This window comes from Chelonia mydas, chromosome 10 (assembly GCF_015237465.2).
Source record: "Chelonia mydas isolate rCheMyd1 chromosome 10, rCheMyd1.pri.v2, whole genome shotgun sequence".
Lineage (NCBI taxonomy): Eukaryota > Metazoa > Chordata > Testudines > Cheloniidae > Chelonia > Chelonia mydas.
Window position 1 is genome coordinate 43486937 of NC_051250.2, and position 23505 is coordinate 43510441.

Here is a 23505-nt window from a genome sequence, read left to right on the forward strand (position 1 = left end):
CTCCTCCCAGTGTGATACCCCAATATCTGTGTTTGGTTCTGCAAGTTGTTTGTTGTTGTGTTCTGTTTCTGACACTGTGTTTGCACGGCCTCCCTTGAGCTCTCCAGACAATGCCCTTCTGAATCTCCCTGCTTACACAGCACTGGTTTACTTGCTCTCCACCTTTTCCTGGTTCACTGACTAGGGTTATTTTCTGCAGGGAGGAGCTGACTTTTGAGATGCTTGCACTGGAGCCCCGAGCTTCTGATGACGAAACTCTGGAGTCTGAAGCTTCCATCGGCACTGCGGATAGCTCCGAAAATTTGAACTTTGACTCTGAAGGGGCTATCTCTGATCGATCGGGTAATCACAGTCCTCTTCTGGCAGGTTTTCTTACTAGACTGATTCAGTGCAGCAGAACAGGGCCTACGGATATATGCAACAGCATCAGCACTTCAAGCTTTAGGCTGGTGCTTAGACTTCCCCCGCTTCCTTCCCATTCTGTGCTGCAGCGGCACTGCGTGTCCTGCTCATGCATGTGCAAACTCTGTCCCACAACCAAGCTGAGACTCCTCCAGTCCCAAATCATAGAACTGTGAGCAGCCTAATCCTAGAGCGGGCTAAAGCATTTGCTTGGGAGGTGGCACTCCCTGGTGGGACACCCTCCATCTTCACCCTAGAGGGAGCATAGTCTATTGAGTACAACACAGGCCTGAGAGGCAGGTTGTAGACCTAGCTTTGCTACTGACTTGTGAATGGACTTCAGCAAATCACATAATCATTTTCTGCCTGCAATCGGGTCAGACCCCTGCTTGTCCCAGACGCTGTGGGTAACCATTTCACACGTTAACCTGTAGGCACCGTGGGTTGGTCACTTCTCTTTTCCAGTTTAATTGCATATGTTCCCCTGACATGCCCAGCAAATTCACTCTCAGACAGTAAGAGTTGCATGCAAATGCATTACTGTATATGCAGCCGTGTGTGTATCTGTTCTCATTCCCCTCCCCTCTCTTTCTATCAGAGAGAAGTTTAGCACTTAGTTCGCTGAGGCCTGTCAAGATCGAATCCACGAGCAGGTTGCGAAGGCACCTGAGGAAGCAGCAAGACTCTCTGGACTCAGTGGACTCTTCGGTTTCTTCTCCGTCTTCATCCTCCTCGTCCTGCTTACCTCATGTGACTAGGAAACGATTCCAAATGTACTCCAAGTCGCCCTTCTACCGAGCAGTTGCTCCTGGAGATATCACTGAGCAGAGGTTGGGACTTGAAGGGTTACCAGGGCAGCTTAGGGGTCTGGATGATAGGCCCCAGTTCACCAGCAGAGGGACTTTCAGCCCTGAGAAAGGCAAACAGAAACTGAAGAATGTGAAAAACTCACCCCAGAAAACCAAAGAGCTCCCAGAGGGGGCAGCTGGGGCAGGCCGGAAAAGAAACACTGAAGCAGACTGCAGCAGCACCCAGCAGCTGGTGCTTTTCGGGAACAATGAGTTCATGGTGTGAACCAGTTGCCCAAAATCTCCTCATTGCTGCAGACAAGTGATAGCATCTCACCTTTGGTATCTTCCCCCCCATCATCACCGCCACCACCACCATTGTAGAGTTGCTGCCAGCTGCCCATGCAAAGCATTTATTCACTAATTGCTTGGGCTTCCGACCTTGCATCGCCAGTGCTACAGGGAGCAGGAGACTAACTCTTAACAAAAGCCTGTTGAGGACAGTTTCAGCCGTGGCCTTAGCTCTTTTTAATATTTTGGAACTCAAAACCTGCCAGATTTTTCTGACTGGAGACTCAGAACAAAAGAAAATAAATTGGGGGAAGAATTGCTGGTGAGCTCTGTTTTACTTCCCATCAGCCCCTGGCTTTCTCTTTCTGAGCAGAGGAAATAGGGAGAGGGAAAATCAAGCCACCAGGTAATGCCAACAGGATCTTGGAGTTGGGGAGCTGGTCCATGCCTGTCTTGACCTTGATGTGAAAGCTGCAGACTGTGTGTTTGTGCTGGGATGAAGCATAAACTCCTTACAAGGAACCACAGCAAAGAGTAGACCAAGCCCTTTTTCAGAGCTATTTATAATGCACTCCATGTTGTTGTCAGGTGATAATAAAAAGCTATCATTTCCATTCAAGCAATCAGAGCATGTCTCAAAACCCCCACCAACTGACCTGCAATGAAAAGAGAGTGATTTTATTTTTGTTGTTGTTGTTATGTCAGGAAAACTAATGCCAGTTTGACTCCTGGTTAGTTCAAGCCAAATACTTGTGCCGAATTTTCAATAGCCATAACTAATCCTGTGACTGAGGCGCAAAGAAACGTTTCTAAAAAGCAAAGGAACCTTTAGAAATATCAACCTAAAACATTACAACCACATCACAACCCTGCAGTGCTGCCTACTTGTATACACTGACCAAGTGAACAATGGCTAACAGTTCCAGTGAAGGACAGGAACTTCTCAGCCAAGCAGCAAACTCATGCAGACAAAACAGCACTATTTTAATTGCATTGTTAAATCAAAAGGAAATGCATGGAAAAGTGTTAAGGAAGTAATCTGTTTTTAAAATGTGACCTAACCAACTTTCTCCCCTTTTCTCAGATCATCAGTATTAAAAGAAAAAAGAAAAAAATCAAGGACTACTTTTTGTTAATATTCTGGTTACTGAAGTTCACTGTGTGTGTGTGTATATATATATATATATATATATATATATATACACACATATATATATATAAATGGTTTTTATTTTCCCCCCTAGATGGAACATTTTTGCCAGGAAAAGAAAGGGAGAAGTGAGGGAAGGTAGAATTAGCCCCTAAGAGTATTGCAGGGAAAGAAATGGCACCATTTTTCACCACAGTTCATCACCATTCACCATGTCTCAGCCCACTGAACATTTGTGAGATTAGCAACCTGCCTAAACTGCTCAGACTGTGTGAGAAGCTGATGCATGTGCACCTCTCGCTGTAAATGTGACACCTTTGTCGAGGCAAGTATGTGACAAATGTTTGTTTAACAAGTTCTCACTAGATCTCGTTAGGGTAAAACGAGCAGTGTCATTCTGTCATGACCATGTGGCAGGGTAGTCAGATCAAGGCTAGATTTGTCATTCATGGTGTCATCCTGTGACTTGGCACCAGCACAGATGTTGCTGTTACACATTTTTAAAACAGATTTGTAGGAATCTAATTAGTAAGCTTAGAGGCAGTAGTCCAGGAGGTCACGTAGTGACTTGGAACTTTATGGGGATGTCCCTACGTGTTAGTCTGCATCCACAGTCACATGGATGAAGACCAGCAATCCCAAAGCATCATTCAGAGAAATTACAGGTGCCAGTCCATTTCCCTAAGCGGCCAGGACTTTGCTGATGCTGAGAGGAGGAGTTGAATAGAAGGGGCTTCAGGACCCCAGTTAGAATAATTAGCTGAATAAATGCTGGATTGGACCTGGCAGTTAACCCTGCTAGTTCTGTCCTGGGTAATGTTCTGAAGCCAACTGTGGTTCTAACCTTGATCCTCCTAATCAAAAATCTAGAACAGCAGTGTCAGAATAGCACTGGTTTGTGTACCTGACCATTCTCTCTCTCGCATCCAAGAACAATGGGAAAAGATATTTGCATTTCATAATTTTGCTGGGTAATGATTTTGTTATTTTACCTCCATAATATGGAACTAGAAGTATCATGCAACTCCCAGGAACCCCTTCCCTTGCCTCCCTTCAATAGCGTTCCAGTACAGAACCAAGTCTACATCCTGGCTTCACAACAGTATATCTCAGTTCAGAAAGGGCCCGTCCTGAGCTTGCAGCTCTTATGGACAATGTACACCTGGTTTCGTACATGGGTGAGCACCCTGGGAATGAGTCAGTCTGCTGGAGTTCCCTGTAATAGTAGTCGGTTTAGTGATTCCTTCCTCTCAGTGGGTGGAGAGCAATACTTTGGCATGTTCCTCGGCTGGTTGAACCTGCATTTCTTTAGAGGGATTTTCCCCCCCCAGTGGAAAAAAATGTAATTTAGGCCACTTTTACCAGAGTGGTGATGACATGGAGCAGGGACAGGGATTTACAGGTTCTGCTTTGACCTCCGTGGATTTAATTATGTCCAACTCTTTAGTTCTAAAATTGCTAGGTTAATAGGTCTCTAGCTGTTTTACAGATCAACCAAGAACCCACCTGGGCAAGGTGGGTGGTGGTTATGAAGGTGGAAAGTAACTAAGGAAACGCTACAGGGCACCCAAACCCTTCAGAAGCCAATTATAAGATTATCAAAAAAATGCATATGAAGTGGATAGAATATGTTGTTGTTTCAACCGGAATTAAATGAACTGATGCCATGCAGAGTAATAAATTTTTAACTTTGAAAATCAAGTTTTAAACACAAATACAGACCAGCTAACTACAGATTTTGCAACTAGAACTTAGTCAATCATTCTGATGGTGCACAAGCCAGAAGAGATTCCAGCGCATACAACCTTAGAGCGGGTTGGCTCTGCACAGCTTATAGTATAAAGGTGTCAAAACTTAGATTTAGTCAGTGGAGTCAGAGGAGGCTGAATACTTGCAGCGAGCAGATTTGTTGAGGAAGGATGTGCTGTTTTTACATAGCCTTTGTTTAAAAAAACCATAACTGCACTTGAAGATCAGAAAAGTCACTCTGTAAAAATCTCCTCTTAGTGGATTCATATTGTTCTTTCAGTGATTTCCATATGGAATTTGCTGTGTTTAAAAGTCCAAGCACAAGCTGTCGAACGGCCAGCACATGGGTTCAACCTGTTATTTCGAAATCAGGTTGCGTTTTTTGTGCTTCGCACTGTGTATCCCCTCCCATGCGGAATCAGAATGCTGCTGGCACTTTTGCTGAGGCTCCTTCAGGCAGAATAGCACACGGCTTGCTTTTCTTAAGCTGTACTGGGTTCTGCAAGACTGATTCAGAGCATACTTTGTGAAGGAGACACTTTTACAGAGTTACTTTTGGAATCATCATCTGATAGAGAGAGAATCCCTGTTATGATGGCCCTGCAGATGGAATCCTTAGAAATAGGACAGGACTCAGTTTTCAGCAGGGATTATTCCTACTTTTTGAAGGTTTTTGCACCCACTGACTTGCAGGTTCCTAAATAATGTTGATTATTGAGCTACAAATTTCTGCAGAAGCAATGGGTCAGGATGGGGAGGGACATCATGAAGTTTTCACAAAAGGGTACAGGTTGCTGTCCCCTGCAGAGTCGTACTTAATATTGCCATGCAAGGAATTAAGTTTGGGATCCTCCCCCACCCCCCCAGCGTCCACACCTGCAGAAGCAACATTCATCTGCCCATGTACGATAGCAGAGGCTGCAAGTCATACCGTTGTTACAGCCTTTTCAGTTGGGCTGAGTGGAGGATACGCAAGGAGCTGTGGATACTGCCTCTGCTCAAGGGGTGAGATTTAACATTAGCTGAAGACTGTTAATACTGGAAAAGCATCAGGGGATCCAACATTGATTTATCAAGTCCTGCTCTGTTTAGATTAAGGAAGGGTCTGTCTGTCCCTCTCCCCCATGGTATTGGTGAAGAGGAATTACATAAGCCCTTGTAATTAAGATGTTAAGCACCAAACAGTCTGAACACAGCTTCCCATTTAGAAATCAAATGTGTATGGTTCAAAAGGCGATATACACACAGGGAGCCCTGAATGAAAACGTGGCTTTCGACACACCCGCCTCTGCTGTTCTCAGGCTTTCTGACCATCCACAACGAATCCACTTAAGTTCTGCAACCGTAACTCTAGGCTTCAGATACACTCTGGGGGTGTCCTAGCTTTCCTTTTTTCCAATCCAAGAGCGTTCATTTCAGCCAGAACCCTCCCACCCACCACTTTCCTTTTATCTTGTCTTGAAGTGGGGGGTGGGGGGGATGACAGTGAAAAGGTTTTAGTGGGTCCAGACTGTGTGTTCTGTTTTTGTCATCGTTTAATTATTATTTTGAATACAGGCACGGGATAGACCAATTCTTTGTTTTGTTCGCCGTCCGCGTTTAAGCCTGATGCCTGTCTTCCAGTCCTGTCACGCAGTAGGTAAGCGGTAGGTTCTCAGATATGATACACTCCTTGTACCAAGTGAATGTACTTACCACTGGAAAGGATAGGGGCTGCATATTATTATTAATTATTATTATTTGTAATGGAAATTTTAAAAGTAATTTATAAGTATGCTGAGTGTAAATTTAAAAAGCAAAGTCTGTATTGTAAAAGGATATATTATCCTGTGTCATACGCTCTATACATTTTACCTGTTTAGGAAAAAAGAATATATAAGGGGGAATGATTTCTCTCACCCATAGAGCCAGATTGCATGCCGCTGTGCAGTCAACTGGCACTTTGTAATTTCATGTCAGTAGGTTTTCTTCAATTTTTTTTAATTAATGTTGTTTTTTTTCCTTCTGGAACAAGGCCGTCATATGTATAAAGTGCAATTTGTGTAATATTTCTTAAATATATACTGTATGGCTGTACAAAACCAACTTTATGAACAAATAACCCCTAGCTTATTAAAGAACAAAGCTATTAGAAAGCAAAGAATGACAGTGATTGATGTGGTTTGTATGACTTGGGAATGTTGCTCTCAACCTCTCCAGATTCACTTTTGACTCGTGGCTTTCAAGTATTGGCAGGGATCAGGAGGACAGCCAAGAGTAGCACCGAGGTAAGACCGTTAAAGCTTGACAGAGGAGCAGGAACAGGGTGTGTGTGTTCTGCTTGCTTCTCCAGGACAGACTTCAATCTAATGTGGCCCAGATGTATTCTAAAGACATTATGCAAGGTCCTAGCATACAGCCCTGAGACAGATCTCAGCTATTGAGAACTGCGTTTCCATGAAGCCCCAGTGTGCACTAAAGACATGGGTGGCTGCAGTCTACTCCAGTTGTGCACAGTAGGGGCAGCCCTTAGACTCGGTGGCAAATTTCGCTTGCATCCCTTGACTGGGCAAAGTTTGAGCTCCCTGTCTGAAACGGTATGCCCCTGGATCTCAGAGTTGGGACTCATGATCCTGGGGGAGAAAGAGGGAAACCATTCCTCCAGGTTTAGTGGCATGTCTCCCTTCAGTATGGTGGTTGAACTGGTCACAAGTGATCGCGTAACAATTACCAGCACTGGATAACGTCATCAGAAGACCATGAGTCCCTGCTTCTGATAGTCACCAGCAGTTCCCCTGTGGGGACAGAGAGAAAAGCTGCAAGTTTTACTGCATGCTGGAAGTGTCATGAGCATGCAGAGCCACCCTCCCATCCCAAGCAATGGAGCTGCAATGGGCCTAGCTGCATGAGTCCAGACGAAGTAGTGCTCGCTGGGACCTTTGGTCCCTACCATCAGGATTCTGTGATTTGGTAATGCAAAATAAAACGTCTTATCTTTAAGTCACTGGTCCAAACTCAGCTGCGGTAGGTAGTGACCTGAAGTTGTATGGCTCTTTGATCCCCTTTGTGGAATGAGGTAGTATGCTCAGTCCAGTATCCATGTCACTAAAACCACTACACAGTTGCCACTAATTGGCTCTGCTATTGACTGTGTCAGTAGAAAGGCTTAAGACTGAGGGCCGAGGTGAGCGAACACCCCCTCTCCTCTAGCAGTAGGTGGTCCCTCCAGGTCAGAGTTGAAGCCCACTGACCAGGTAATAAATGAAGGCTTTTCTTGCTGTACCCGATGGCCGGATGGATAGGAGTTCCATCGCCAGAACTATTCATTTGGCATCTCATGAGCTTCCCATTCACATACAAATAAAGATGAGGGCCCTCTTTCTACATTGAGCTCTGGCCGGTGGCATGCTGCCATTATGGCCCTGGCTTTGGGGACTGCTCTGGGCTGAGCACACCAGAAACCCTCAAGGATTCTTACCTCAAGTTGTGGTTAGCAATAGGCTGCAATGCAACTGACCTGCGAGAGGAAGGGTCTCATCCAGTAGTGTGAGGTCAGGAAGAGACTGGCTGCTCCTGCCCAGGGAGGTGAGTGGGATGCACACAGGAAGTAGGGCTAAACTGAGGGAGAACTGAACCATTCCAAAGAGCACACTTTATTAGTTACACCAAGCCAGTAGACCGCACGCATTCCTCTGGCAGCTGCAGGGCAAGAGAGGCACTCTGGAAATACAGTGTGTGTTTGTACAATTACAAAGGAGCTGGACTATGTAAAAAATTGCCCCGCACTCCTTGCTGCACACCTCCCCTTTTGGCTGAAGTGCATTGACTCAACATCAGCATGGCTGGGCCACGATGCCTTTCTGAGCCAACACTGTCCTTGGTGCTCCCTTTGTTGCTCACCAATACGAGTTTTAACCCTTTAACCTCAGAATCCTGGCATTTGCCAGCCAAGTGAGTGCTTGGGACATAGAGTGTCACTGTAGTCTCCAAAGAGAGGAGTTTATGGCCAGGTAACAGTTCTCCTCATGCAAATATGCCTATCAAGCATTCTTGACATGGTAACAGAGCCCATTACAGTTGTCCTTCCTGCATGAGAACAACATCCATTGCTCTTTTCTGCAAGGCACTGCAAAACCCTGCCTCTATCAGAACTTGATGTCCCATTTGACTGCTGGGATAGACCTGCTCAGAGGGTGTCATGCTGCCGGAACACACTCAAGGTCCAGGAGTGCGATATATGTGTCATTACACCCAGGTCACAGCCTCCCACAATGCAGCTTTTCCACATCAGCAGCCTTCTTCCTTTATCGCACGAAAAGGCTCTCCAGTTCAGAAGACACAGTAGCAGAGATCACATCAGCCTCTCCAGGTTTCTGACTCCGAGCTGTACTCTCCTAGCTGCAATTGAGGTTTCAAAACAGAGGCTACAAGTCCAGGGCGTGTTTCAACTTTTCTGCAAACTCCACCTACATTTCTCAGTTCAAATGCAATACTAGATGTTCTGCCATCACCAGGTGTTCCTAGTCCAAGAGAGAATGCAAGGTGCCATATAGCATTGTTTCAAGACAACAGACCATGCATCCCGTGTTAAACGTCATAGTCTTCCTTAAATTCAGCGTCTGGATCACCTGTTGGAGCCTGGTGTGTGGTGGGAAATCCCAGTGAAAAAGTAATCTTAAAAACACGTCTTGCACAGATGATGTTCCGCTGCTGGTGATCCCCCATTTAGGGTGCAGCCAATACCAAAGGCAAGTTCACTTCTTCCCCCTTCAACTGACAGTCACCTTTTCCTTGACCCTCCTAGGCCACCATCTGGGCCATGCCAGGACACGTGTGAAGATTTCCAGGACCAGACCTTCCCTCCATGTGATACAGGTTCTGAGCCTGGACCTCTTTCAGACTAATTTTTGTCATTAATTTTGCTGACATTCATCCCTCACTTTGCATCAGGAGCTGCATTTGCCCACCCCCATTGGGGTGGTGTTAGTACAGTGTCCTGGCTTTCCACCATGAGTTTGTGTTCTTCACATATGTAACATTAGTTTCATCTTGGTGGGTAGGTACCAGGTGATTCTTGTGGTTCTACTAATGGAGCTTGTAAACTTCTGTTCAATTCTGAGTCCAAGCATCTGCTGTGTGAGCTTCCCAGGGGTGACTGAAACCCCCAATGGGTTACAATGACCTGAAGGTTGATAGGAAACAATTTCCAGTTGGCTGCAGCTGTTTGTGAACAGAGATTAATCCTGGGCCATGCTGTGTCAGGATTGGTAGATATGCAGTTGATCTGGACAACTCACTCAGGACTGAGCGGGATCTCCACATTCCTTTCACCTGCTCTTTGGCTCAGTGCATTGGAAACCAGGTGCTTGGAACTACAGTGTTCATGCCGCTCCAGGAAGCCCTCAACCCCCACATCAAGGGATCCTGGTCGCAAGGGGGACAGGTCAGTTTTTGAACATGTCGCAGAGCAGCTTTTCCATGGGAGTGTTCCCGATAGTTCTGCGGAAGAAGAGGAGCTCTATCCGGTCTGAGGAAATAAACCTCAAAGAGGGAAGGAGCAGGAGCAGTTTCCCAAACCTGGAGGAAAGCAGAGAAGTGTCAGTGTGGGTTTAGTTAGCTATTAAGTCGAGGGAGAGTCTCGGGGAGGATTTTGATTTTACCCTGCTGTGTCAGAGGTCAAAGGGCTAACAATATCACAATGAGTTAGTAATTCCCTGACGAGAGGTGCTGCCCAAACAAAGCTTGGAGAGAGAAAAAATGTTCTGACATGGGCTTTTCCCCCTTGATTTATTCCCATCAAATTTCCCTTTTGGGCTATCAAAGCGTGTGTGGCCAAGTGTCCATGAAAACACAGAGCAATTTGCCAGCCTACCTACCACTGGGCTGTTGAGGTTCAGGCTAGAAAGTAGGGACCTACACTACAATGTTTTGTGCTCTTCACAAGTACAACATGGTCCATCAGGATGAACTGACTGTAGGCTCCTGCCAGATCGTCCCAACCATGCCTGGAGGAACCACTGTGTAGCCACTGTTCTAAACCAGTGACACATTGGCCTGTGCTCAATCCAGAAGCTCAGTGATGCTGTCATCTGTTTCATGCCGTGGCTGCCTGCCCTTGATGGTTTCACTCCACAGGAGGAACGAGATTCAGTAGGTACAAGCCTGGGTGAGGGGAACAGCTCAAGAGAGGAGCCGTTTGTGCGTCCATGGTGCTAAAGACATGGAAAAGAGCAAGTCCTGCCTTGATAAGCTCACAATCGATCTAAGACCGATTCCATCGTGGGGGAGGGCCAGAAGGGATTGATGGAAGAGGCCTCCTGGCCCAGGGAAGTCAGTACACGTTTAGGTTTAATCTTCTGCGTATTTTGGGGGTTTTGTTGTAAATGTGGGTGCAGGAAGCCCCCAGATGGAGATGTGGGGCTACCAGGAAGAAGGAACATCCTCCTTTGAGGGAGGATGTGGAGAGAGAAGGGGGGGGTACTTCGTGCACAGGAAGGAGGATGGTGGGTGGCATTGCATGGCAGAGAAGACCTTGAAGGGAGCAGTGGACAGGGGAGCAGGCAGACTGTAGGGGATGAGCTGTAGGCAAGTGCAGAGCCCAGGATGCATTGATGGGGAGGGCAGGAATCCCACAAAGCTGAGTCACCTGGCACCCAATCCCTAAAGGAGGTGACACCCTGCATCACCAGCAGAGGGCACCAGCCCAACAGGGATGAATCCACCTGCGCTTTAGCATTCTGCCTACACAGGAAAGGCTGCTAAAGGAAGGAAGGACAGCCCAGCCCTTCCTCAGCTCTCAGAGCAGCACTAGGCAAACTGAGGGCTTCAGCATCATGGAGACTAGCTTGTGCAGTAGGAAGAAGAGTGATTTCTAATGGACTTGCCCAGGGGGAGGGCAGTTGCTAGACAGCTCAGAAGGGAGGAGAGGCAGGAAGGCAAGGAGCTGGACAGGAAGCCAGCAGTGAAGGGTGCTGTGTAGTCAATGGCACGTCTATAGCATGAGCCCTGTTACCTGACAGGCTGGCTGGGGTAGTGTGTCCGGTTGTGTTGGTCCAGCATCACCTGCGACTGATCTTGCAAGTTCTCCACCTGCTCTGGATCCTTCAGGCCTCGTGTCTCTGTAACAAGATCAGGGCTGTTCTGTGGCACCCGCATTTAGAGAGGCTTCTCGCACACAGCAGGAGCACACACAACTCCAATACCGTGGGTGGGCCGGCAGGTCCCATTGGCAAGGAGCAAAGCCCAGGCCCACAGCGCTGCTCAGGAGCCCCTCTGCACAGATGGACTTGGTGAGGGCGTGCCCGTCAGATGGGATCACAGGCTGAACCAGCTCAGCTGAGCTGTAATTGTGCCTGGCTTGGCTCTGAGTGCGAGGCTGGTATTCCAGTGACACTCCCTGTGGGGAGCCCGGGCTGGGGGGCAGTGCCCCTGCTGCTGTTTGAGATGGTTCGCAGGTCATGAGACCTGACACCCTCTTGCTCTGGGATAGGTGTTCTAGCACCTCCTGTCTCCTCCCCCACCCCTTCCCACCCCCTAAACACAGTGGGAGGGGAGGGGTAGCTAAGCTGCGGTGCCAGCTCTGGCCTGCGACACTGAAAGTCACGCTGGGTGTGAGCTATACAGTTGGGGTGTTGGGTTTGTTTTTAATCAGTTCACAGGGCTGTTTCCTTTAGGGGAAGGACATTTGCTGACGACATTAACCCTGGAAACATCGTTAATACGGTGAGAGAGATCCGATCATCTTCAGAAACCATGTGCAGAAGCTGGACATGGCCTGGGCAACGCGGATGCACCCTTCTATATTAACTCCCAGTAGCTGGGGATGGACACTCGGAAGGAGATAGGGTAGCCAGGCGTCCGGTTTTCGAGCGGAACGCCTAGTCGAAAAGAGGCTCTGGCAGCTCCGGGCAGCACTGTTGACCAGGCCATTAAAAGTCCGGTTCGCAGCACAGTGGGGTAAGGCAGGCTCCCTGTGGCTCTCGGAAGCAGCAGCATGACCCCGCTTGGGCTCTTAGTCCTAAGGGCAGCCAGGGGACTCCGTGTGCTTCCCCCGCCCCAAGCACTGGCTACACAGCTCCCATTGGCCAGGAGCCGCCTGGCCGTGTCTCCGCATAGGAGCTGGAGGTGGGACATGCCGCTGCTTTCAGGAGCTGCTTGAGGTAAGCATAGCCCGGAGCCTGCACCCCTGCCCCAGCCCTGATCCCCCTCCTGCCCTCCGAACCCCTCGGTCCCAGCCCGGAGCACCCTTGTGCACCCCAAACTCCTCATCCCTGGCTCCACCCCAGAGTCTGCACCCCCAGCTAGAGCCCTCACACCCCCCCACCCCAGCCCAGAGCACCCTCCTGCACTCCGAACCCCTCAGGCCCAGCCAGGAGCACCCTCTTACACCCCAAATCCCTCATCCTGGCCCCACATGGGAGCCCTCACAGCCCCCTCCTGCAACCTGAACCCCTCATTTCTGGCCCCACCCCAGAGCCCATACCCCCTCCCACATCCCAACCCCCTGCCTCAGCCTGGAGCCCCCTCCCATACTTCAAACCCCTTGGCTCCATCCCGGAGCTCCCTCCTGCACCCCAAACCCCTCATTCCTGGCCCCAACTTAGAGCCCTCACCCCCTCCCACTGCCTCAGCCCAGAGCCCTCAGCCGCACCCCCAGCAGGAGCCCGCACCCCAATCCCATGAGCGAGTGAGTGAGGGTGGGGAGAGGGATGGGGGATGGAGTGAGCGGGGGGTGAGGTAAGGGTGTTCAGTTTTGTGCAAGTAGAAACTTGGCACCCCTGGGTAATTGGGTTCCTGGGCAGAGCAGCAGCGTGTGCTGGCAATGCCAAAGGAGGTAGGGCTCAGAGGATTATTATAAATGAGACACAAAACTGATCCGTTTCCTGGCACTGCAGGAGGAAAGGGAATGGCTTGGACCATCCTCCCTTCTGTTTCCAAACTAAATATTGGAAAGCCACTGGTGCAGCTGTTGTGAGAGAGCAGCACACACTCCCTGTGAGCCGGCTCCCAGGGCTTAGCCTGGTCTACTGGGCAACGGTGAAAGTCGTTCCCTGGATCGCCTCCAGTTAGAGCAAGCAGGAAGCATGTGGGAGGGTCCCGGCCTGGCAGCCAGTTTAGCCTCCTGCGAGGGATGGAGAGGAAGGTAGCCGGGCTCCGTCCATGACCACAGTGAGATCGTCCAGAATACCGCCTCCAGAACCACATGGGGGTCGCAGGCCTCACCAGGTGGCTAGGGAGCCATTGTGAATAATGACAGCCACAGAGGGAGGGGCACAGAGTTCCCAGGAGCTCACCGAGCGAGGGTGCGAAGATCCTGCACCCAACCCCCTCAGCCACTGCTGCCCAGTCCCCTCCCGGTTCACTCTCCCCCCCACTGGCTAGATCTAGGAGTCTCACTGCTGGTGGTTTGGGGGGACTCGCAGTGCCAGCGTCTCTCTCTGTCTGAGTCTTTGTCTGGGCTCCACGATGGGATTCAGACAGCCCAGGAGGACCCAGAGATGTTCTGCTAGCCCTGGACAGATATAACCAGTGTCTCCAGGGCCGGGAGTTGCTTCTCCAAGGTCCCGATGGCTCAGATGGCCTCCTCGCCCTGGGCTGGGCAGGACGGAGCTGGGATACTAGGGGGGCAGGGGCTGCAGGTTGGGACTGAGAGGCATTGGCAGAGCTGTGGAGGTGAGGGGAGGACAGAGCTGGGATACGAGGGGGGAGATGTGCAAGCGAGGCCTGCCGGCCTTATGGCTGTCCGTAGCCACTGTCCTCCAGCACCAGCTGGGCTCACCTGGTTTGAAGAGCACAATAGCCTTCATGCATGCGAACTCCGTGGGGTCTATGGTCAGGGCCTTGAAGCGGCTGATGGTTTCCTGCAGGATGCGGATGTCCATGCTGGCAGACACCAGTTTCCCGTGGATGTTGGTGGAGAGCTCAGGCACAGAGAGCAGCGGGCAGCTTTCCAAGGGCATGGACCACTGGATGGCGCAGAGCAGGAACAGCTCACTCCAGGCTTCCTCCAGCAAAATCACCTGCCAAGGTTTAAGAGGAAGGAACAAGTGAGCTATGGGATGGGGCTGTGTGTAGGCGGGTGTGCAGGTGTAGGTGTACATGTACGTACAGCACCTAGCACGCTGGGGCCTTGAGGCCTGATTGGGGCCTGTAGCTGCTACCGTCATACAGACATTAGATCCCCTTTTATGTCATCCCCCACAGGTTCTGGAAACGAGTTGCACAGCAGCAGCCACCACCCATGTGCCTGCCTTTCGGTCTGAGTGCTGCTGGCCCAGTTGCCCATCACCACCTCACCCGTGGTCTCGTCATAGCACCGCTCCACCAGGGCCTGCTGCCCCCTAAACCCCACGCTCCCAGCCACCGACTTAGTAACCTGGTCATAAAGTGAAAGCCACCAGCATGCTCCAAGCGCGTCTGATCTCTTTGGCCATTCCTGGCAGCTATGGCTCAGGAGGCAACATCAGGAGAGCTGGGTTCTGCTGTGATAACTGGGCCTCCAACTGTGAGCTCAGCTGGGAACAGGGTGTGTGTGTGCCGGCGAGGGGGGGTCCTTTAAAAAATACTCTCCAGCTGAAGGGAAAGGCAACAAGGGTGGCTGTTCACAGGAAAGCTTCACTTAGCACTTTACATTTCAGAGGCTTTCACTGGTTTCCCTTCTTTGCTGTATCTTTAATAAAAGGTTACAAAGGGTGTTTGCCATAGTGCTAAGCAGTCTGAGGTGTCTCCAAACCAAACCTTGTGTAATTTGCATGGGGACTAGGTTCTGTTAACGCTTTCCATCTGAATTAATACAATAATTCTAGTCCCAGTCCTGCCACCAACTCCCCATGTAAGCTGAGACGAATCACTTCCCCCTCGGGGCCTGTGAGCTGGGATGATGATTAGCCCTGCAGCCCCAGAGGGTGGGAGGTGAGTTCATCCCTATTTGCAAAGCACTCGGGAAGGGGCGCACCCAGAGCTGTGTTGTCTGCTGCCTAGTCAGAGCCCTGCTCTCTGGTCCTGGGGTCGCCTCTGCATGTGCATCACACCAGCCCGGAGGCCACTAAACGGCAACCCAGTTAGTTCAGACAGGACCCTGCCTCACCTGGTCCCTGAAGGGCAGATTGGAGAAGACGGGCAGGTTTTTTGCCCACTTCACCGCCATGAAGAGGAGGCGGGCGGAGGTTTCGTAGACGCTCTCAGGGCTGGCGGATGGGTAGGGGGACATCTGGTACTCCGTCCTCTCGGGCTCGTTACCCGTCACGTCGATGTTCTCGTCGGCTGGAGGGAGGAGAACAGCTGGGTGACTGACAGCAGCAGAGCTCACAGAAACTACCCCAACTACTTCAGGGACCAAGCCAGGGCTGGTCTGAGGCTTGCTGCTCATGGGCAGACGCATGGGCAGCCCAAATTCGAAGGGGGAGGAACCAACCCATTTTCCCCTCAAAATCCCTCTAACATTAGCCAGGTTTCCCTGATTTCTGTTTGCCCGTTACCTGGGCTCTGCAGCCCTCCGAATGCAGCATCGAGCCCGAGACTATGAGAGAACGGGACCATGAGCCGTGTGACACGGTGCCTCTCGTGGTCCGAGCTGCGCAGGGAGCAAAGGGTGAGCTCAAGGCAGGAAGGCAGTACCTAATTTGTGCCAGCCAGAGGGAGGGGCAGCTGGTCTTTCATTACAAGTTAAGCACGGCAGGAAGGGAAACAGTTGGGTGCCAGCACGGGGAGGGGCGGCTGGTTGCTTAAGCGCTGCTGATGTGCGAGGCGTGTCGCAGGACCTTCGCAGGCCCGGGGAATCGCCACTGAGGACTCATCTGCCCAGGGCCTTTAGCGGCTGTGTGGGAGCAGCCTGGGCACTATAGGAGAGGTCTGCATGGTGGCAACAAGGCCTATGTGGCCCTTAGCTGGGACAGGCCAATTTCCCTGGCAGCAGCTGCAGTCTGACAGCAGAGGGGCCAGATGCCTCCGCAGCTGAGGCCAGGCAGCATTGTGAACTCCGGTCCCGCAGGGGCTGCTCTCTGAATCCCAAGGAGTGTAGCCCCAGCTCCAGGCAGGGACATGGAGTTGATGCTGCTGGTGTGTCACTCTGGGAAGGAGCTCACCCCCCCCCGCCTCAGATGCGTCTGTGCCACTTGCCATTACCAATGCCCCAGGCTGGCACAGGTATTGCCACACCCTCTCCTCCCACCCTGCCCCCTGCAACCCACCGTCCTCGGGCTCCAGCTTGGCGCAGGTCTCGGCTGTCATCAGGCTGGCCATGAAGCGGTGGTTACTCGGAGGAGTGGGATCCCGGGGTCCCAGGGTGCCTGGCACGGAGGAGCCGGGGCCCCTGAGGCTCGGCAGGGGGGGACAGGGGGGCGGAGGGGCTTCTCGTGTGGTGGCCAGGTGTGCAGGCTTGAGGTCTGTGTCCAGTGGGATGCTGTCAAGTCTGACCTGGGCAGTACTGCGGGGCTGGCGCTCGTTCTGTACGGCTGGGGACGCAGAGCAGGGGGGTTAGGATAGGGGGTCTGAGCGCTGACACACACAGCAAAGAGCATCAGGCCCTATCTGCCCCCTGAGCAGCCACCCCCAGCCTCCCTGCACCACGGTTGTGTAGTGAGATGGGCACTGACCCTCTGCCCCCTCTTTCTAGCTGAGGGTGGCAAAAGCCCTCCGAGCCATTCATCTGGAATCTGGCAGCCCTGGTACTATCATCCCCAATAAACAGCCGTGGGGACCTAGTCACCTACTGTGTGCTCTGGCCAGCAGCCTCTCCACCTGTCCCGAGCAGCCTCTGGGCTCAGCTGTCCTGAGCTCTCTGCCCAGCCCCACGGTGTAGGCATCCGGTACTGCCCAGAGAGCACCGGCCCCAGGCCCCCACCCAGAAGCTCTCACAGTCGAAGGGCTGCAGGTGTGGCCTCCCCGGCCCCGCACCCCCTGGCACCCCCCTGCACTCACCATCCTTGTTCATGCCCGCTTGCAGGCACTTCTTCAGTCTGCAGGCCTGGCATTGGTTCCTGTGGGCTTTATCCACGGGGCACATCCCTGTCCCAGCCTGGCACCTGAAGGGCAGACAAATGCAGGCCCAGTTATGTCAGCCCTCCTTGCGTGGCACCTGTGGGAGGAGGTGTTTCCCCCAGCCCAGGATGCTGCATCTGCCCCATAACTAACTGACTAGCTGGGACAAGGCGCTGACACCCTGGGGTCAAACCCATGACTGGGGATTGCAGCATAACCTACTAGGAGTCCTGCAGTGCCCACCCCGCTCAGCCCCACTGCACCCATCCCCCCAGCACCCATCTCCCCAACACAATAGCCCTACAGTGCCAGCCCACCCCTACTCCCCAGCCCAACAGCCCCATGGTGCCCACTCCCCCCCGCCCAATGGCCCCATGGTGCCCACCCTGTGCAGTCCTGTGGTGCCTCCCCTGACAGCCCAGCAACCCTGCACTACCTGCCCCACAGACTGGCTGGATAGGGGGCTCAGCAGGGCTGACTTTTGGGGTGGGGTGGCTCCATCAGTCTCTGCTGGAGCCTGCTGCTGAAGACCTTCTCATCAGTCTGTGATGAAGTGGGACTGTTCTTAATGTTTCCTCTGAATATTGTGGGGGTGCCTCAGTTTCCCCTGTGAAGTTCTTAAGTATCTAGGTGGTGGGATAAGGGTGTATGATCATTGCAGAGCCCTAGAGGGCAGGTGTGTGCAGGGGTCTGGACACAGAAAATGGCTGACACCCTGTTTCCTGGCAACAGGCCCTGGCCCTTCCCCCCTGCAAGGTGAGAGCTAAAGGGTTGAAGACAAAGAGATCAGGTGACCTCCTGGCCCGGGAAAGGGACAAAGAGGAGGAGGGGCTGGAGGGAGTTTCAGTTTGGGGCTGGCCGGGACATGGAGTGAAGTGCAGACGTGGTTGTCTGGTTCATTGCCCCTCAAAATGGACCCAGTCCTGTTCTCTGCACCTGCAAGCTCTGGTTTAGCCCATGTTCCTGTCATCTAATAAACCTCTGTTTTACTGGCTGGCTAAGAGTCACGGCTGACTGCGAAGTTGGGGTGCAAGACCCTGCCTGGGGGGACTCACTGGGGGAAGCGCACGGAGGGGCAGAGGATGCTGAATGCTCCGAGGTCAGACCCAGGAAGGTGGAAGCCGTGTGAGCTTTTTGCCTTGCAGACAGGCTGCTCAGAGAGGAGACGTCACCCGAGTCCTGACTGGCTTCGTAGGGAGCAGTTCCAGAGCATCGCCCCAGTGACACAGGCCTGTCCCAGAGCCGTGCTCCAGGGCTCCGTGTAGCAGCAGGGGGTGACCAAGTGCGCTGGGTGCAGTGGGGGCCCAGCCAGGATGCTAACGGGCCCCCTAGTCACTCCGGCTGGGGTTTGTGGTTTCCTGTCTGAGTCCTGGCAGAGGGGTACCAGCCTGGCACAGGGCCTAGAGCGCATGGTCTGTACTGCGCTGGCGAGGAGAGGAATGAGTGGCCATCCGTCAGCCCGGCACAGACTGGGCCCTTCTCCCCACGCTGGTCTGAGCCTCGTCTCCTGGGGGAAGGGGAGGAGACGGCTCCAGTACAGTCCAGCTCTGCAGCCATGGCACAGCCCCTCTGAGGGCTCACTGCTGGCTGGGGTGAAGTGGCTGTGGATTGGGCAGTGCCCACATGGCAGCATCGATCTGGGGAACCATGGAGACTGACCTGGGCAGGGCTGGTGGGTTGGGGGAGCTGGCTCTGCCCTGGTTGGCTCCAGGGCCACCAGGCCAGGACTGAACTCAGAGACGTTTGCAAAGTTTGGAGGGGGGGTGGGGGGAAATCTCCTGAGGTGGGCACCCAGCACCACTGCACTCCTGCTGCAATGTCGGGGGATGCTGGTGTGCACCCCACACGGAGACCAGGGCGCCTTTACCTGTGGCCACATGGGGCTTAGCAGCTGGCCGCCTGCAGCTCCCTGAACCCCCTGTGCCAAGGCTCAGAGGGACCAGCCCGCCCTCACGGGCTCTTAGACACCTGCCCCCGGGTGCCAAGGCTCAGGCAAGGGCAGCCCCACAGCCAGCAGGGGAGGGGCCTGGCAGAGCTGACACTGCCTCCCCTGGCCCTTTGCCCGCTCTGCAGGGCCGCCCCCGTGAGTCCGGGCCGCAGCGCTCTCCTCTCACCTGTAAATGAGCTTCCTCCGCACACTCCGCTTGAAGAAGCCGCTGCAGCCATTGCAGGCGTAGATGCCGTAGTGCTTCCCGCTGCTGGTGTCGCCGCAAACCCGGCATGTGAGCACCGGGCTCAGGGCTTTGCCAGGGGCTGGGCTGAGCCCTGCAGGGCGAGAGCAGGCAATCAGCACCTGGGCACCATGGCCTGGAGATGACCCCAGCCCCTCAGATCCCAGGGCTTGGCTATCGGAGTGGGGGGGCCAGCCTAACACACCCACCCCAGCGGGACCCAGGCGTGACCAAGCAGCACAGGCTGGGGAGATTCAGGAGGGATAGGCCTGAGTGCTGGAATGGTGCGACTGGGCAGATGTAGTAGAAAACAGCCCTATGGCCCATAAAGCCAGGGCTCAGGGCTGGTCCCCCGCGACTCAGAGAGGTGGCACAGAAGGAATGGGGCCTCCAAGAACAATCAAATGCTTGGAGAGAGCCTGGGACTGGTTAAAGAGGGGTAGAAAATAGGGATTGGGATGGGGCCCAGCTCTCCCACCTCCTTATAACACAGGAACAAGGGGACACTAGCAGCACTGGGCAAAGGCAGTGAATCTAATATGATTAAAAGGAACTCCTTCTTTATACAATGTGCAGTTAGCAGGTGGAACTCACTGCCACTAGATATCATGAAGGCTTAGGAGGGCTCAGGAAAGGATTGTGCATTGATGTGGGTAATGTGAGTGTCCCCATCACATTAGATGGAGTCTGAGGGGCTACGGGTTATAAACCAGGAGGGCATGAGCCAACCTCTGTCTGGTGGGGGTTGCGAAGAAACTCCGCTATGGCAGGTTTTTGCGTCACTGCCCAGAATGGAGATGCCTGCACCTTCCTCTGAAGAGCCCGGCGCTGGCTGCTGTCAGCGATGGGGATGGGGGCCTGGTGGGATCCCACATAGCAGTCCCTGTTGTTACTGATATTTGTTATCTGCATTGCAGTAACACCTGCACCCCAGATGTGCCCCAGGATCTCATTGTGCTAGGTGCTGCCCAGACAGAGCAAGAAGCCAGACCATGCCCTGGAGAGCTGTGTCCCCGCAGAGGCCAGCGCTGAGCAAGGCAGGTCCCTTGGGGAGGACGCAGGACCTACGGCCCAGGGGATAGGATGGCCGGTGGAACATTCCTAACCATTTCTTTGGCTGGGAGCGTCCTGTGTTGATCCGGGAACTAAGGGGAGGGAGGTGCATTAGAGCAGGTTTGGCTGGGCTACAACAGCTTTCCACTCTAAATCTTCACAGGCCCAGAGCTCTTGGCCACACTGGACTTCGGGGGCTGAAATTCTCCCCACAGGCCACGCTGCTCTAACCACCAGACCCCACTTCCCTCCCAGACCTGAGCCCAGGAGTCCTGGCTCCCAGCCCCGTGGGAAGCACCCTGCCTGCAGAGGCGTGGGTTGTCTGTCTCGCGGCAGTGCTGAGTGGCCAGGGCTGTTGCTGGCTGTGTTTGCGGCCATCTCCAAGCCCGCTGGGTGCCATGAGGCCCCTCTGACACGCGGGCCTGTCCGGGCGCCGCAGCACATACCCTCTGCTGGGACACTCAGCGGATCCAGCCCCAACTCTCGCCCACTGCAAGCTGAGACATCACTGCAGAAGGACTCTGTCCTGTGTGCCTGGGATTCCCTCTCAGATCTTCCCCCAGCATCCCCACCCCAGGCCCAGGCCGTGTGAGTTGAATGGGGGCCAGCCTACGGGTGGGAGTGGCACAGCCCCTGTGAAAGCCCCACTCCACACACCCCCGGCGGTGCTGCCCACTGCCTGACAGCTGAGCAGCCATCTCGGGTCTGGGATGCCCAGTGCTGGGCACTGAGCATCTCCCACGTGCTGATGCTGGGTATGGGGCTGCTAAGCTTTCCCTGGGCACGTGGAGACGCTCAGTCAGGGCCAGGAGAAAATGCTCATTAGCCAGCCCTGTAAGCACCAAGCAGCTCGGCCCCCACTCAATGGGGAACTGGGGCTTTGTGCTCCTTGTGAACCATCCCCCCGCAGTCCTACCTTCCCCCACATTGGACAAGCCCCCTCCTCCTTCTCAACCTCCCCCATCCTCCCGGTCAATAACAACACACAGGTTTCCAAGCCCATTACAAATTATTAACCTTGTGGAATGGGTGGGTAAAGTGAGGCATGGCAAAGGGCCCTCCTCTCCTATCACGTCTGTGCCTGCCCCAGGAGTATCACAGACTCACGTCTCTCCTCCTTCTAGCTATGGGAAGAGTCAGCATCCGGGGGAAGGGGATGGAGGGAGGGAGGGAGGGCACAGCCAGACCCTAGAAAAGGGAGTTGGAGGGTGGGGGCAGCTAGCATGCTGGCTCTCTAGGGCAGAGGAGAGGGGAGTGAGTGTCAATGGTGTGATTGGCTTCTGGGGCACAGTGCTCTCGGAGTAGCAGGAGGTGGAGGACAAGCCTGGCCAGGCTCTGGGGAGAGGAGAGGAAGGGAGGTGGCTGGGGGGCAGGCTCTGGGGGCTTGGAGAAGAGCCCGAGGAGTGTGTGAGGGGATTCCCCATCCTGCTGCCAGCTTGCTCTGCCCCTGTGGGGGGTGCTTGCCAAGTCCTCTACCACCTGCTACCGGAACACCCAGAGGGGCTCCGCCCAAAGAGGTAGGAATCAGGAGTCCCGGTTGCTACTCTCAACTCTGTCCCTGATTTGCTGTATGGCCTGGGCCCAGCTCCTTCCCTTGCTCTGTGCCTCCATTTCCCCACCTAGAAAATAGGGTTATTGGTCCCAATTGGGCTTTGGAAAACACCTTCAGCTCAGGCCTGGATCCCATCTTGCTCAGGAAGCTGGGCTTAGCAAACCAAAATTGCTCCTTAGTTTTCAACTTTTAAATACACTCTCTAGGCTGGGGGAGAACGGATCTGCTAACACAGTCACTCGGTGGGCTCCAGGGACCACAGGCTGAGGATTTCATTAGGCCTGTGTCATTTTCCTGGAGCAGAATTCCCTACATTTCCTGAAAGCTCCAGGATGTACTGACATTTTGCCTGGCCCTGTGTTTTGCTTGGGTCTGGGTGTTTTCTCAAAGCTCCAGCTCCTGGAGTCAGGCGACTCAGTGCTAATCTCAGCTTGCAATTCTTTTAATAGTACATCTCTAGAAAAAAGCTAGAAACTCATGATCCCTGCAGGCTCAAAATCCAAAATGACAAGTAAAAAGAACCTGACATTTATTATTTTTAAGCCAATCTCATGATTCTGGGGGGCCTGAGTCAGGATTTTTGAACACTTGGGGTTGGCAGCATGGCTTTGGGAAATCACTAGCTGAGCTGGTCTTCTGCATCCCTGGCTCCAGCCGCAGAAATGCAGTAGCCCCCTCGCACCGTTACGCAGCAGTACCCTGGTCGCTCTGTTTGCTGAGAAGATGGCGCCTTGCTCCCAGCACTAATTCACCTCCCACCAGCGCTAACAAGCACCGATCATTAGTGCTCACCCATCAGCCAATGAGTATAGATGCGCTAAAGCAGGTTCTCTGCAACTGTCTGCCTGTCTAGTTTCAATCCCCACATTGCTGCAGCGTCTGGGCATCTCCATATGTCCCAGGTGCCAATCTACGCCCACCCTCATGACCGTTACTGCATCCCATGGTGGCACTGGCCCCTTACCAGGAGAGCATGGGTACATGACTCAGGATCGCCCCTTACCTGACTGGCTGTCCTCCAGGCCAGCGCTCACGGTGGACTCAGCGGGGGACGTGGACATGCTGGGGGGCTTTGGCTGGAGCGCAGGTGGCCAACAGGCAAGCTTGTGGGTGTGGGGGGGGCCTGGAGCCCTCTCCCTCTGCTTTATCCTTCAGCTTCTCCTCTGCTGGGATGGACCCTCACACATGGGCTAATGAGTCTGGTTGCTCCCTGCTCCCCAGCAGTTAGCACAAGGTGTCCAGAACAAGGGGAGGTCCTGGTTTCCTGTCACCCGAATCGGTGCTGCTGCATGGGCAGAGAGCAGATGGGAAGCTCAGCCTGATAGTCTATGAGCTGCTCCCCATGGTCGGCTGTGGGGCTGGGGAGCCAGGTGCCGCTCGCAGCCCCTCTGG

At 53.3% G+C, this 23505-nt stretch overlaps 2 protein-coding genes across 21 annotated transcripts in view; one reads left to right on the top strand and one right to left on the bottom strand.

The window, feature by feature from the left end:
• MYO9A (myosin IXA) overlaps positions 1-6520 on the top strand; it is a 457919-nt gene extending 451399 nt beyond the window's left edge. For all 20 annotated transcript variants that reach the window (XM_043524473.1, XM_043524485.1, XM_043524478.1 and 17 more), the window contains 2 exons: positions 200-342; positions 1001-6520. In XM_043524473.1, the coding sequence (XP_043380408.1) occupies positions 200-342; positions 1001-1476 (619 nt within the window). In that variant the 3' untranslated portion in view covers positions 1477-6520. The remainder of the gene's footprint in view (positions 1-199; positions 343-1000) is intronic.
• Positions 6521-7993: 1473 nt separating this feature from the next.
• On the bottom strand, positions 7994-23174 carry NR2E3 (nuclear receptor subfamily 2 group E member 3). The gene is made up of 8 exons (XM_043524083.1): positions 23117-23174; positions 19452-19602; positions 17278-17381; positions 16548-16811; positions 15446-15621; positions 14138-14378; positions 11372-11477; positions 7994-9936 (listed from the first exon to the last, which is right to left on the bottom strand). The coding sequence occupies exons 1-8, from the start codon at positions 23172-23174 to the stop codon at positions 9804-9806; spliced, it is 1233 nt and encodes a 410-aa protein (XP_043380018.1). The 3' UTR covers positions 7994-9803.
• Positions 23175-23505: the final 331 nt, after the last annotated feature.

Excerpts from the sequence above, each read along its gene's own strand:
- NR2E3 (XM_043524083.1), bottom strand. The coding sequence starts at position 23,174 with ATGTCCACGTCCCCCGCTGAGTCCACCGTGAGCGCTGGCCTGGAGGAC. Across the intron at positions 14,379-15,445 it reads ATCTGCCCTTCAGGGACCAG|GTGATTTTGCTGGAGGAAGC; the intron begins GTGAGGCAGGGT and ends AAACCTTGGCAG. Across the intron at positions 11,478-14,137 it reads TATTGTGCTCTTCAAACCAG|AGACACGAGGCCTGAAGGAT; the intron begins GTGAGCCCAGCT and ends ATCTTGTTACAG.